Here is a 13,036-nt window from a genome sequence, read left to right on the forward strand (position 1 = left end):
AGCCACTTTGTAGTTTAAATATGTTAAAAATATCTTGTAATGTTTCTACACTTTATTTTCCATGAAGCAGAGAGTCCAACCATGTCTCAGTTGAATCTTTTTGTGTCGTCTTTAGTAGGAAACCTGTGTAGGAGTCCCCAGTGAGTAGTGTTCATCGCACCTGTTCAAAGCCGCACACATCGCAGCAGAAGATTTGAGCACAGGGATGTGTCTTGATCATGATCTTCCCTTCCTTCTGTGCCTTGCTGGTGAAGTACAGCCGGCCCTTCATGGCCTTGCGCCTGGGGGAGGTGAGTGGCACACAGGGACAGAGTCACGCATCCTGGAGAAGAAACACCGGCCCACACTGCCCGACTACATCAAGAACAAACCTACATAGCTATGCTGCACCTCTCATTGGATCATTGGGGTCCAAAACTACCTACAGCACCTCAGTGCCCAAGTCAGACAGACGTAACAGCTAGAGGAACAACAAAAAGTTCTGCTTATCCAGACCATGACCCCAAAAGGGAAGATGAAAGGAAGACTCACTTTAACAAAAAACAGAGTCTACTGAGACTTAATTTCACAAACAGAACTTTTTTATACTCAACATACAGAGGTCACCTGTTCTTGTCTATTTTGGATTGCCATGCGATCTGTAACATCTGCACTGCAGACGCACCCTTGCTAGGGGATTAGCACTGGACTGTATGTTCTGCAGATAAAAGGTTTGCGCTGCTCAACTATACTTCAGAACACAAGGGATTTTCCTTGGACAGCTACAGATCGCACAAGCAATAACTTGGATAAAGCAAGGTTACAATATGACCTAAAGTTCAATACAAGAAACTAACACAGAACCCACATAAATTTTCTTCTGAAAGCACTGTGAAGTGATTGGTGGTTCTAAACCCACTGACGTGCTTGGTTATGGGAACCTACCACATTACAAAACAGGAAATAACAACTTCTTGCACAGTACTGACATACGGGCTTGTATTTCAGATGGTGGTGACTGTGATCATATTACAGCATTTACCTCTCCAAGTCAAGTTTCATCAGCTTCCGGACATCGAAACAGAAGCGGACATCTGTCACAGTGCAGCTTGGGTATGCCTCACTGGAAAATACAAAAACAGTAAAGCTCAGCACAGTGCAGGACCAGAAAGCAACACAGGGAGCAGTATCAATCATTTCAAGGCTGGTCAATGCAGTTCTGATTTACAGTACAACTGATTTATGTATGTGACAAGTCAGTTCAGGAAATGTAATGGAATGTTGTGCAGGAAAGTAATATGGCTGAACTTTTCTTTTAGCTCCTACAAGAAAGTAATCAGCTGGCAAGAAAGCCTACAAATGAGAAGAAGCCATCAGGGCCTATCTAGCTGGTTTGGCAGTGGTTAGTTCATCCAAGGATTTGCCCAGACATTTCTTGAAAGAAGCTAGGATACCAACTTCAACAACATGGCTGGGCAGCTTGCTCCAGTAATATGGTTGAACTTTTCTTTAAGCTTGTCCTAAATGAGCCAGCTGTTTTGATTCCATCATAGCTGGGGTACTATAGTTTTCTCCCTCAGGGACTCCCATGCGTCATGGATGACAGGTCAGAGGGGTCACTGCAAGGGCTGGGCCCCTTAGGCAGCCCCTGTGCAGACCAGTCCAGTCATGCACTGGCCAGTGATGACCAGTCCAGTCATGCACTGGCCTTCTTTTTTCTGTTAAAACTATGTTGTGTTTTGAAAACAGCCGAGCAAACCCAAATGTTTTTCCAATGAAGTCAGAGTGTTTCTTGTCTGCGTCGTTAGCAGTGGAGTGAATGAAGCAGAATCAGTTCTGGTCAGCTGGAGCTGATATTTTTGTACTCACTGGAAATGTTTTGTGATGAGCCCCGGATCAGAGATTTCCTTGGGAATGGAAGTGATCATTAGAGTTCTGGCCACCTGGGTGATATAAAATAATGCCTTAGACACACTGAACCTTGTCTTGTTATATCAGTACTTACTGTACAAATGACCTTTTTTTTATTAGCCCTCCAAAATGGTTTACTGATAGTATTTACAGGTGTTGTTCCCACTTCATTACTTTCTGCTTCCTTTTTATAACTTAGTGTATTCACTTTATCATTCCCCAAAAACCATTTCTCCTTCAGTGCTGGGACTCTGCAAACAGAGAGCTGTGACGGCAGTGAAACCTGTGCCCACCTTCTCATCCTCCTTGTACTCCAAGCGTGCTGAGTGATGGGCCATGCAGAGCGCTGTGATGATGAAATAGAGCAGCGCAAAGATACTGTGCAGCCAGAGGAAACTGTCCCTGCAGAGGACAGGAAAGAAGAGAAGATCAGCCAGCAGGGGGCACTGTGCCCTGCATAAAAAGACAGCTAGTTAGAAGGAAGTTGGTTAAATCATACCTCAAAACTGCTTCATATAAGAATTTCTCATTAACAGCTAAAAAGACAAGACCTCCTGTCATTTATAGCCTTTCTTAAGTTCATTCTAAGTAAACAAAAGTGCTAAAAACCCTATGAACCAGAAGACACACCGCTCTGGGTTACTTCAGAACTATGCCAGGAATGCTTCTTTGAGCCTGGAATATGTGGGGGAGCCACAAGAAACAGGTCAAATTAGAGAAACAGAGTGTACAGCATGGCCAGGTCAGTTTTCAATGACCACTGAGAGACACACGCTGACGTGCAAGACTGCAGGCTACACTCACTTTAATCAAGCTGTCAGCGCAACGTCAGGTCTGACTAATGGGAGGTTTCCTGCCAAGGTATAAATCAGAGTAAAGAATAAACAGGAAATAAAGGGGTTTGACATACTGTGCAGGAACATTGGCTATCGTCGTTCTTCCGAAATGTTGAGGGCTATCCCCTAGGGAAAAATAAAATTAAAAAAAACAAATGAACTAATTTGGTTTTACGTTGCTAGCTTGCGTGTTTGTTCAGGTTATGTGAAGCTGCAGCAGCCAATACACACCAGCTGAATTGCACCATGTTTGGAATCAAGGTTTTGCAGGATGCTGCTCTGCTTTGTTGTTTGATCAATCATTTGCTTGACTCACAGATCACCATTTTGTAAGCCCTAGGCCAAGCTAACCCACACAGGCAATCCAGTTTCCTTCACATATTTTAAGGGTTTAGTTCACAGGCTTCCAATCCTAACTGTAGAGTGCTAGTGTGTCTACAAGTTTTCAATCCTGCTGAGCTTTCAAAGATCTGAAGAACTCGTTATTGGCTTAATTGGACCAATTTAGCAACTTTCCTCAGGTCTCCAGGTGTTGATTCTTTAAAGACAACTAAAAAAAACCTGCAGACATACTGCCCCCCCCAGGACCAGGAGTGCAGATGTCTGGTTTATTTTAACCAAAGCTCTCATCATTAATTCAGTACAGCATTTAGTGGTTTCACATGAGTTGCTAAACAAACTGAGCGTCTCTACTTGATTTCTAAAGTTCCAGGCCACCCAGTGTGGCCTACCCAGCAGGTTCCCAGAGAAGTTGACTGGCAGGATGATGGCCACTGACAGCACACAGATCAGCACCATGAGTACGATGATGTGGCGCTGGAAGGACAAGTAGGTGGTGGCATCAATCCCACATTTGCTCTGAATCTCTTCATCTCTGGAATACAAGACAGAAGCACATGCTCAGGTGCTGCTCACAGACATTCAGGCTGCATGCATTCACCTAAGATACTGTACAAGACACAAGGCTCACAGGGAGTGCAGGAAGGATAGAATAAACAACTGTACTCCCATAACAGAAACACACACAAAGCCAATTTTTGTTCATGCAGACCACAAACCGCGACTCCAGTCAATCCTTGCTTTTCCTCCAGATATAGAAACGCAGGAATTATTAAACCAGAATATACAGAATAGGGTGGAAAAATATAGAAGTCCAAAAAACAACTGTTTAAAACAACGGTACACAAGAATAAATAGTTGTTCTCTGACTTCTAAATCTGGAGTAAACACAGCTCAACCATAAACTCTAATGACTATCGGTAAGCCAGCAATGTGCAAACTTTTTGCAGCCACTGTTAGGAGTGTGTAGTCATTTATCTTTTTTAGCTTCGTGAGGTTTTCCAGACTAAGTAGCATTTTGCAAGTGAGGTTAACCCTTGCAGATGTGTATGCCAAAAGAAATAAAATATGTTCAAAAAACAGCACTGCTTCTGCGCTTACTTCATGTGGTAGATTGATGTCAGCCATGAACAGAAGCCCTTGAAGAAAAAAAGAGAGGAAAAAGTAAAACCAGTCACTTATTAAGGACCATAATTTAAGCAGCCCAGACCTGATACAGACCTCTCTAATTTACATCTGCCTAAATGATTTACATTACACTAAAGCCACTTGTAATTGACCACAACAGGTTCACTTTAATAGGTCTAGCCAATATTATTACACCGCCTGCAACTATTTTATTACTTATGCTGACACTAGTCTGACTCCATTTCATGTGACATGTGGTAAGAATCTATACTGAAATTAAGGATTATTCATCTGGTGATGTATTACTATGACAAATTCATAGGGGTTAATAGCCACTTGTCTCGCTGCTTGGCAGTCACTAGCTTCCCAGGTTGGCTCACCACATCTTTATTCTCCATGTCCGAGGGGCTGGATTCGGAGGGCGACTTCTCCTTTTCACTCTGCTCTCCGTAAAACAGAGACGTGAGGCTGGAGGGGAGGCAGAGACAAAGAGTGACATTCGACCAGACCCCCAGTGTTCGGCAGGGAGGAAACGAGATTTTGTTTTTGTCAGGAAGAACAACAGAAAGGCGGAGGGAGATTTACTTAGAAAAGAAAGAAGAACAGCATCTTTCCCCCTTGATTTGAGAGACAGGAGAGAGTCAAGGCCAGTCCACCTTTTAAGCCCCACACTGCAGACTCTTAACCCCACTAATCATGCTGTTTCCCAGACACCCCAGTTAACACAAGTGCTGTCTCAGGCTTCCAGCTACAAACAACACAAGCAAGCCAAAAGCAAAAATAACACCCTTGCACCCTTATTACTGAAGCTGACTTTAAAGGTTTTTGCAAGCAATGCCACACAAAGAACAGCATAGATTGCTGTCCTGCTGATCCTAACTCCTTAAAATGCTTTTTTTTTTTTTACTCCAGGCCATAAATCGTATTTCTTGGCATTCTAACCAAATGTAACTTGAGGCTGTTAAAACTGAGAAGGAGTTTTTGTTCTGATAATTCCGAGAACAAGAATCAATGAAGAGTATTGAAGCCGTATAAAGTGGCGGGTTTCATGATAAAGCGTCACTGCTTTGTTTCTTTGTTTTGACCTCACCGTGGAAAACCAGCAGGTCACAAATATGTCTCATGGGTATTGGGAGACCTCTTCTGAAATAACCTCCCAGCCGCTGACCTCAGCACGGCACAAACTGCTCCTTACAGCAGCGGATGACATCGTCAAAGTCTGTTTTCCGACTGCATGCGAGTCGAGAAACCACAGCAAGACTCGAAGTCACGGTGCTCTGTGCAGACGGTGAGAACACCATTCCTCGTGATGCAGAGCCAGCAGATAGCCAGGCAACACATCAGTGAATACTGATAATCTCTTTGTCTAATGGGGATGGATAAATGACATGTGACAAACTGGCAAAAATTAAATCATCATGTGCTATTATTTCATACTTTTCATAAATATTTCATTATATTTCTACTGCACCTTGAGATTGGATATTTTAGTAGTATCCAGTCTATGGTTTCACTTTATCCCTTCGCTTTCTCATCAATGACAGAAATCACAGCACTTAAACCAGCATAATTGAATTATCAAGGTCACTGCTTTCCTTTTCACTGCAGAGCAAATAGATGAAAGGGAAAAGCTCTTCACCATGCAGAAATAATCACAGTTTCACCCCTGCTGCACTATACAGTAGCTCTCATCAGCCGAAGATGAACGTAGCATCTTTCATACATGTTACATCTCTCCCAATTATATAGATTGCAATATAATATTTGTGCTGTCAATCTGTTGTACAGATCCTGGCAGCATGACAATCCAACTCAAAAATCTTTAGAGTCTATGATTATGTTTTTTCCATAACCATAGCAAGCATGCTTTTTACAATGACGTTGAATGTTCGTGTTGCTGTATAAGAACCAGCATGCCTCACAGTTTTCATAATTGAGCCTTTCAGCAGGAAAAAAACGTTTTTCACTTTAGTAGCACAAGTCAAGCAGGATTGAAGGGGCCACTGGAGTCACTTTCACAAGCTGCTCAGAGTCTAGACTCCAACTGTGAGTCACATTATTAGTTCAGAAAACTGTAGAGAAGACTCCATCTGGGACTGCGCTGAGTCCAGCATTATGGTTTTGGGCATCAGTGACAGATACCGTAACAGTAATCCAGGTGAGTTTAAGGACAGGGATCTGGGGCTCAGCACAGGAGCTGCCCAGCTTAGCTCTTCAGAGTGTGTGAGCATGGCAGTATGGGAAAGAAAAAAAAGTGGTCACTGGGAGCTGACACAGAGACAAGTAACTGGTACCAGGTCTCATTGCAGATATTTCTGAAAAAAAAAACATGAGGGGGCAAATCTAACCAGTATTTTTCACTTTCTACTGATTTATACAGATAAACCCCCTTTATACATTTAATGCGATGTAGCAGCTGCATGAAACGACTCATTACAATAACTGTGGAACAGTGAGGTACTTCATTTTTGCCAGTATTGACAAAATTACTTTTGATGGGAATATGGAGAACAGTCCCTCCATCGTCTATTTGTAAATCTGAAGGGAGATGTAACCTGTTGGACAGTGGATCGGTTTTCAACATTTTCCAAAAATACCATCAACCCAACAATAAACAGAGTGGTTACTCATAGGAATTCAGGCGATGGCGGTTTACATAGCTAGATAGGGGGAAAGGAAGCATCATGTTAGTTCAGTTTGTTGCTACTTTAAGTGAGCTGCCAACGATTAAAAACAGGAGGTGAACCTGATAGAGGCAAATCTATTTCATAGAAATTGATCAGCCTTAACAAATCTAACTGCTACAAAGTCGTTATAATATCTGTATGTTATTCCCATTCAATCCAGAAGATGGAGCTCTTGATAAACATTGCATGAGCCTCTTGCCTGTGAGCAGCTAGTTCATTTGATGAAAGAAAGATAAACGCGTGGGAGGGTAAATTGGCATATATATGAAAACTAATATGAACAGTAAAAAAAACTTGAAATGTGCATGCATTCAACCTGTGAAGAAATAAATCAGATTATGATCTACTAGACATTTTTTAGTTGTTTTATGCCAGACTTGCACAATGCACAGATTTCAAGGACGTTTCCTAAAAATCCAGAGGAAGAGGTTTACCTGTCATTATCCATCAGCAGGGCCAGGCGGCCATAGTCCCAGGCAGCTTTCCGCAGGCAGGAGAAGACCAGGAGCAGGAACTGAAAAACACAAAGCTTCCATTATAGGGCCTCACCCTGACACTCCTGGTATTCACACACAGGGCTGCTGCTGACTGAGGATTTGTTCACCAGCTCCGCTAAGCACATCACTAATCCCATTGATCATCACCTCTTACATCACATCTTACAGAAGCAGTGCCAAATGCCACATACTGTAGTCATCGTTTTCCTTGGAAAAGACCGCAACTTAAGGGAGAAACAACTTACTTTCCTGGTAATCAAACACATCATGTACAGAATATCTGATGAAATACTGCCATGGAAAACTATAGGAAAATCTATAGTTATGAAGTCAGCAGCTCCAAGCACTAGGGGGGTCACAGCTTAGCTCTACATATTTCCCCAATGATTATAAACCGTAAAAAATGGGTACCCAGGAATATGACACAGCAAAAACAGTTAGTTGCACATTCATGACCTAAGAGAGCCTATAATTGCTGTATAGCAACCTGACTAGACAGCGACACTAACGCAGACTGTTTTTGATTACCCGGTGACACAGCTTAAGCTACCTGAATGTTAAATAAACACATCATTTCATCACGTGAGACTGTCTGAAGCAGCAGGTCTTAGTGTTTACTTAAAACCATTCTTCTCATTAAGATTGACCTTCACGTGCTCAGTGAAAACTAGAAGGCAGACTGCTTCAGAGAAGATAAAAGCATCTTCTTTGTGGTTTGGTCACGGACAATTTCCTTCAATCTATTTGATGGGAAGATTTTTTTCTTGCCTGTTTCTGTGTAGGAGTAATTGTGATCGTACCTACCTCCCACTTTCTGTAAGAGGAGAATTAAAATTTGATTGAATGCCTTAATGATCCAGATACCATAAATGTTCTTTTACCTTTTCTTTAATTCATATTACACATACGTAATGTGTTTCTGCACAATGTGTAATTACACAGAATAATTAACTTTTATTCTGTAGGGCATGTGAACAGCCTTTTTGTGCTTGTGAACAGCAATTTGGCATTTAAAAGAATAAACAATGAAAGAAAACAAGTAAAAGCACAGCTTAATTTATTAATAAAAAAAGTAAATAAATAATACAGTATGTCATTTGGGATAGGTTGGGATGTTTTGTGTTAGCAGTTAAAATCTGCATATCAATTATAACAGAGAACACTAAAATATAAATAATACAACTACTGTGGTTTTAAGCTGATGTTTGCAACATGATACAAAGCAAATCTGTTGGTATAACACACGCCTGTTCAGGGAAATAGAGTATAGGGTGTACATATGATACTTTTTGAACTGCTTGATCTCAGATCCATAGACAGCCCTGATGGAGACAGCTCGGAATGCACCTGTCTGGATATTATCCCCCAAGCCTACACCAGAAATAACACTGGCCACACAGTAGGTGAAACACACTCCAGATAGTGGTGGTCACACAATGGTGCTGTGGCTTTACTGGCACTTGCTGGAAAAAAAAGAGCATTAGCAGGGGCAGAAGCCTACTTGCTACACGATCAACTGGATTTCCGGGATGAATATCCAAAACTGTATCCCATGTCATTTAACATCCATGCACTGTTGTGCAATACAACAACAAAAAAGGATTTATCCCCTCAGTATCACAGTGAATATCAGCAAAGAAACACGCAGCCCAATGGGAGAGAGAAATACTGGAACTGTCTCACCATCCAGAGGACGAAGTTGATGGCGAGGACAGTGGGGACACCACCAAAGGGCAGGCCCTGCAGGACTGTGCTGCGTGAGTGGGCACTGTAACACCTCTCAGCTGTCCCATTGTTGAGCCCCAGGGTGTCCAGGAAACTCAGGACATCCAGTGCGGAGCTGTGCTCCCCGCCTGGCACTGCGAACACAGAGAAGCCTGAGCCTTCCATTGGTCCACCTTCTCCAGTGAGATTAAAGTCATACAGGCATCGCTGGGGCAGAGCCAGGGACACAATTATCTGTGGAGAGAAAAGGCACAGTTTGAATTTTAATTCCTTTTCATTTCAAGAAGCATGCCCAATGGGGCACACAACTCAGCTACTCAATTTAATACAGCCTTTCTTGTTTCTTGATTTCTCGAGTTGAACACTCTTTAATTAATACTTTTCGCTAGATGAAGAATCTTTTTGAGAAATGTTTATTGCTTTCAGAAAATGTCATGCATACTCTAAGGGAAAGTAGGCAGGAAAAGCTATTTGAAGTTCAAGTCGGCTGCAAAGGAACAGGTAAATGTTTATTCCATGCTGATGGGCAAAGAGTCTTCTTCATGTGTGAAGGAGAGAGGGAAACCGGCAGTTAATAATGCATAGGAGAAAAAAGGACATAGTAGATGAGAACACGTTATTTACTTAGAAGAGCTTAATGTAAACATCCACCTTACAAAGCAGACTGCCAGATATTCTAAACCAGAAGTTTATTTTCAGTTACACTGAAGTATGTTCATTTTTGGTTGGCAATATTTGCATGGTCACCTTAGAGATATCCAACAATACCAGGTCATAGAAAACATGTTCTACCTGTATTATGAATAGTAAGTATGAAGGTGTGGCTTAACTATCTGTGTCACAGAAAAAAGGTCTGTTCTAGGTAAATACAGTACTAGACAGCAACATTTTGTTGACATACTGTACAGTAGGAAAGTAAATGATGACTTTGTTTCTGTTTTCATTTTGCCCCTGCAATGCCCTCTATACAGTTTGAATTTCAATGTACTGCCGTAGTCACAAACATCATGTCCAGCAGGTATTAAATATCAATTGAATGCAAATGGTCAAAATAGAAAATAAAACAATAAACAAATGAAATCAGGTAATACATGTTACAAAATAACATATTAATATAATATCAAAGAAACACTAAACACCTTTTGAATCAATACAAACTGAGAAAAAACACAGATTCTGGAAAATCTTTGTCAGTAAATAGGGATTATTATTATTTTTAATATATTTTTTATTATGTTTATATATGCCTCTAAGTATGCTAGACTATAGAAACTGTAGTGATCTCATTGCAGAACTAGATTGTTCTTAGTACAGCGGGATCGGTTGTGACTAGAAACCTCATCTCATTCACAAGGTATACTACTCCAAAACAAAACAAAAAAAACAAATGTTCTGAATTCACTTTAATACTACCTTGGCAGCCTTCCTTTTCGCATATCTCAGTGAGACCGTTGTTACTGGGAGGTTTGCTCATTTCGCTTGTGAGCTGCGAGTTGTGAGCAGTGTCAAATTATTTTGTGGTTCTCCACGGCACCCAAGTGCTTCTTTTGCTGAATGATGACTCATCCTCGAAATGTCTGTGTGGCACAGGTGGATAGGGCACAGGGCTGGCTGGCGCTATTGTTGCCAGGAGTCTCCCCAGAGTCTGTGGGACCTTTCCTTGCTTGTCGGCAAGTGGTCCTAGCAGGTAATATACCTGGGTAAATACCGCCATCTGATTGGTATTCCTGTGATCAGGAGACAGGGGAAGGAATTGCGTCCTGGGAAGGGTTTTGGGGATGGGGAGAAAATGTAATTGTTTTTCCTTGTTAAGATATTTTGTATAGTGTGCTTCCCCATGAAAAAAGATCTGATGAAAATAACTCATGCTGTGGACCGTGACAACGCCAAACTATTCTGATTTGGAAGAGATTCTTGTTTAGGAAGATTTTATTTTTCTACACTGAATGGCAGTGAGAAGTTATGTTTCTTAAGCCATTCTGTATATTTAGGGAAATAACAGAACAGGCACAAAGAGGTCTACTTTGACACCCGCAAATCTTCATAGGAAGTTACTCTCAGCTCGTTTCCAATAATGAGCATAACAGGACTCCACAGGGAGGATATCACACAAAGACGACTGGTATTTGTCTTTCTTCACTTTTTGCCAATCAGCCAAGATTTCGACCTACTTAGTCAGCGATGGAGCAGTGGAGGACGAAGATCGATGAAGTTAAAGCCAGAGCAACAGCTCTCCCTGCTTCTGAAATCCAGTGCTTGCAGAAAATCTTCACAGCGCTCAAGGGAAACTTTCCTTTTTTTCTGTTTTGCCTCACAAGAACACCAGAAGAATCTTCTCATTAACATCTCAAAGGATCACGTGAACAGTTTGTTTATCCACTCCAGCTGTTTCTTGCTGGAGCTTAAAAAGACATAAATTACCATCTTCATTTTCTCCTGTTTGCCAACAGACTTCTGCAAGATCATCTTGGCAGTTAATAGACTATAAGCTCACCCCCCTGCATCCAGCTGAGCATACATGAGCATACAGATGCTTTTACAAAGAGTAGAAACTCCTTTAAGAAACAATATACTGTCCTTTGTTGGGTAATACAGTTGATATAATTTTTCATCTTCTGTATGTACTCCATAGTAGTAAAACCAACTGACACCTGGGGTGTCACGATCGTAAATCCTCCTCTTAAGGGTGCCCCGATTCTTTTTTTCTAATTATGTGCACCTGCCCCCAATCCTGCCCCTCCTTATTTAGGCCGGGCGCTCTCGCTACTCTGGGCTCTGCATTGGAAGACGGACGCCTGGAGGCCCGCCTACCATCAAGTCGCCCTACGCCCGCGTCTTGAGGGCACAGGCCTCCTATCGGCGTCCCTACCCTGCTGAGTCCGGGGCTCGGAGCGCCTGGCCTCGTCACCCCATTTTTATTCCCTGTCCCTGTTTTGCCTCGATTGGATCACCCAGATTTGGACTTTTGGACTTCACCCCGGATTTCCCCCCTGGACTCCTTGGACTAGTTTGCCTTGGTCACGCCCCTCGAAGGACCAGATCACCATCGTCACGCCCCCTTGTCTGTCAACCCCTTCTGATCCTTGTCGTCTCCTCCCCGTCATCCTTTCCCACTTAGTTCGGGATTATACTGTACGTCTGCATAGGGTCCAGAACTACGCTTCATGGGAGCCGTTACATGGGGAAGCCAACCAAAGCTTGCATAGCCACAGTGCAGCTGGGTTTAGAAACCACCTACAAATCATTAAGGTCTAAAGGCTAGGAGTAGCTGATCTACAACCACAACAAGCTAGTTGTGTCATTTCTCGAAATGCAAAGAGTGAGCACCTTTCTGCCCAATTCTTAATTCCAGAGCTGTTCGGCGCTCTGGTGTGCCTCCGAGGCCACGCTGGCTGGATGTGATTGGTTGTTCTACACTGTTGTTTGGTCTTGCAAAGGAGTCACACAGCCTCAGGCAGTAGGGAGAGTGAGACGGTCCTGTGTTTTAGGCCTCCAGAATAGACTCCAGTGCCATGTCCCTCAGTAGGACAAGCAGCGTAAGGACAACAGAAGGATGGGCCTCTGTCGTAGTGGAGACTGCTGAAAGCTTATTGTCATTTTTACAGATGTGATTCATTAATATTTCACAGTGCCTTTTAAATGTGTGATACTGCACTTGATAGAAACACATCAAATGTAAGACGGCTTTGTTGTACTCTCTTAGACACACTGGCTATTAGTCCACATGGGGACTTTATTAATTCAGTTCACACTGGTAACCCTGACTAAGCTATCAGCTAAGTGTTTGTTTTTTATGCAGGCTTGGCATGACTTCCAATGACAAGGCAGGGACTGCTACAGCAATACTGTAACAATCCATTCAGTGCCAGATCAACGCCAAACTCAGATCCACATAAAAACAATTAACAAGGCATCAAAGGAAAAAAGACACGCT

General features: G+C 42.3%; 1 protein-coding gene across 5 annotated transcripts in view; it reads right to left on the bottom strand.

The window, feature by feature from the left end:
• The window catches only part of tmem63c (transmembrane protein 63C), a 47,342-nt gene that overhangs the window by 14,663 nt on the left and 19,643 nt on the right, over window positions 1–13,036 (bottom strand). For all 5 annotated transcript variants that reach the window (XM_006632375.3, XM_015350396.2, XM_015350397.2 and 2 more), the window contains 10 exons: window positions 9,061–9,336; window positions 7,315–7,394; window positions 4,574–4,661; window positions 4,167–4,204; window positions 3,458–3,600; window positions 2,801–2,852; window positions 2,184–2,292; window positions 1,849–1,922; window positions 1,022–1,102; window positions 161–281 (listed from right to left, as the gene is read on the bottom strand). In XM_006632375.3, coding sequence (XP_006632438.1) covers window positions 161–281; window positions 1,022–1,102; window positions 1,849–1,922; window positions 2,184–2,292; window positions 2,801–2,852; window positions 3,458–3,600; window positions 4,167–4,204; window positions 4,574–4,661; window positions 7,315–7,394; window positions 9,061–9,267 — 993 coding nt within the window. In that variant the 5' untranslated portion in view covers window positions 9,268–9,336. The remainder of the gene's footprint in view (window positions 1–160; window positions 282–1,021; window positions 1,103–1,848; window positions 1,923–2,183; window positions 2,293–2,800; window positions 2,853–3,457; window positions 3,601–4,166; window positions 4,205–4,573; window positions 4,662–7,314; window positions 7,395–9,060; window positions 9,337–13,036) is intronic.

The sequence above is a fragment of the Lepisosteus oculatus genome, chromosome 8 (genome assembly GCF_040954835.1).
Source record: "Lepisosteus oculatus isolate fLepOcu1 chromosome 8, fLepOcu1.hap2, whole genome shotgun sequence".
Taxonomy (NCBI): Eukaryota; Metazoa; Chordata; class Actinopteri; order Semionotiformes; family Lepisosteidae; genus Lepisosteus; species Lepisosteus oculatus.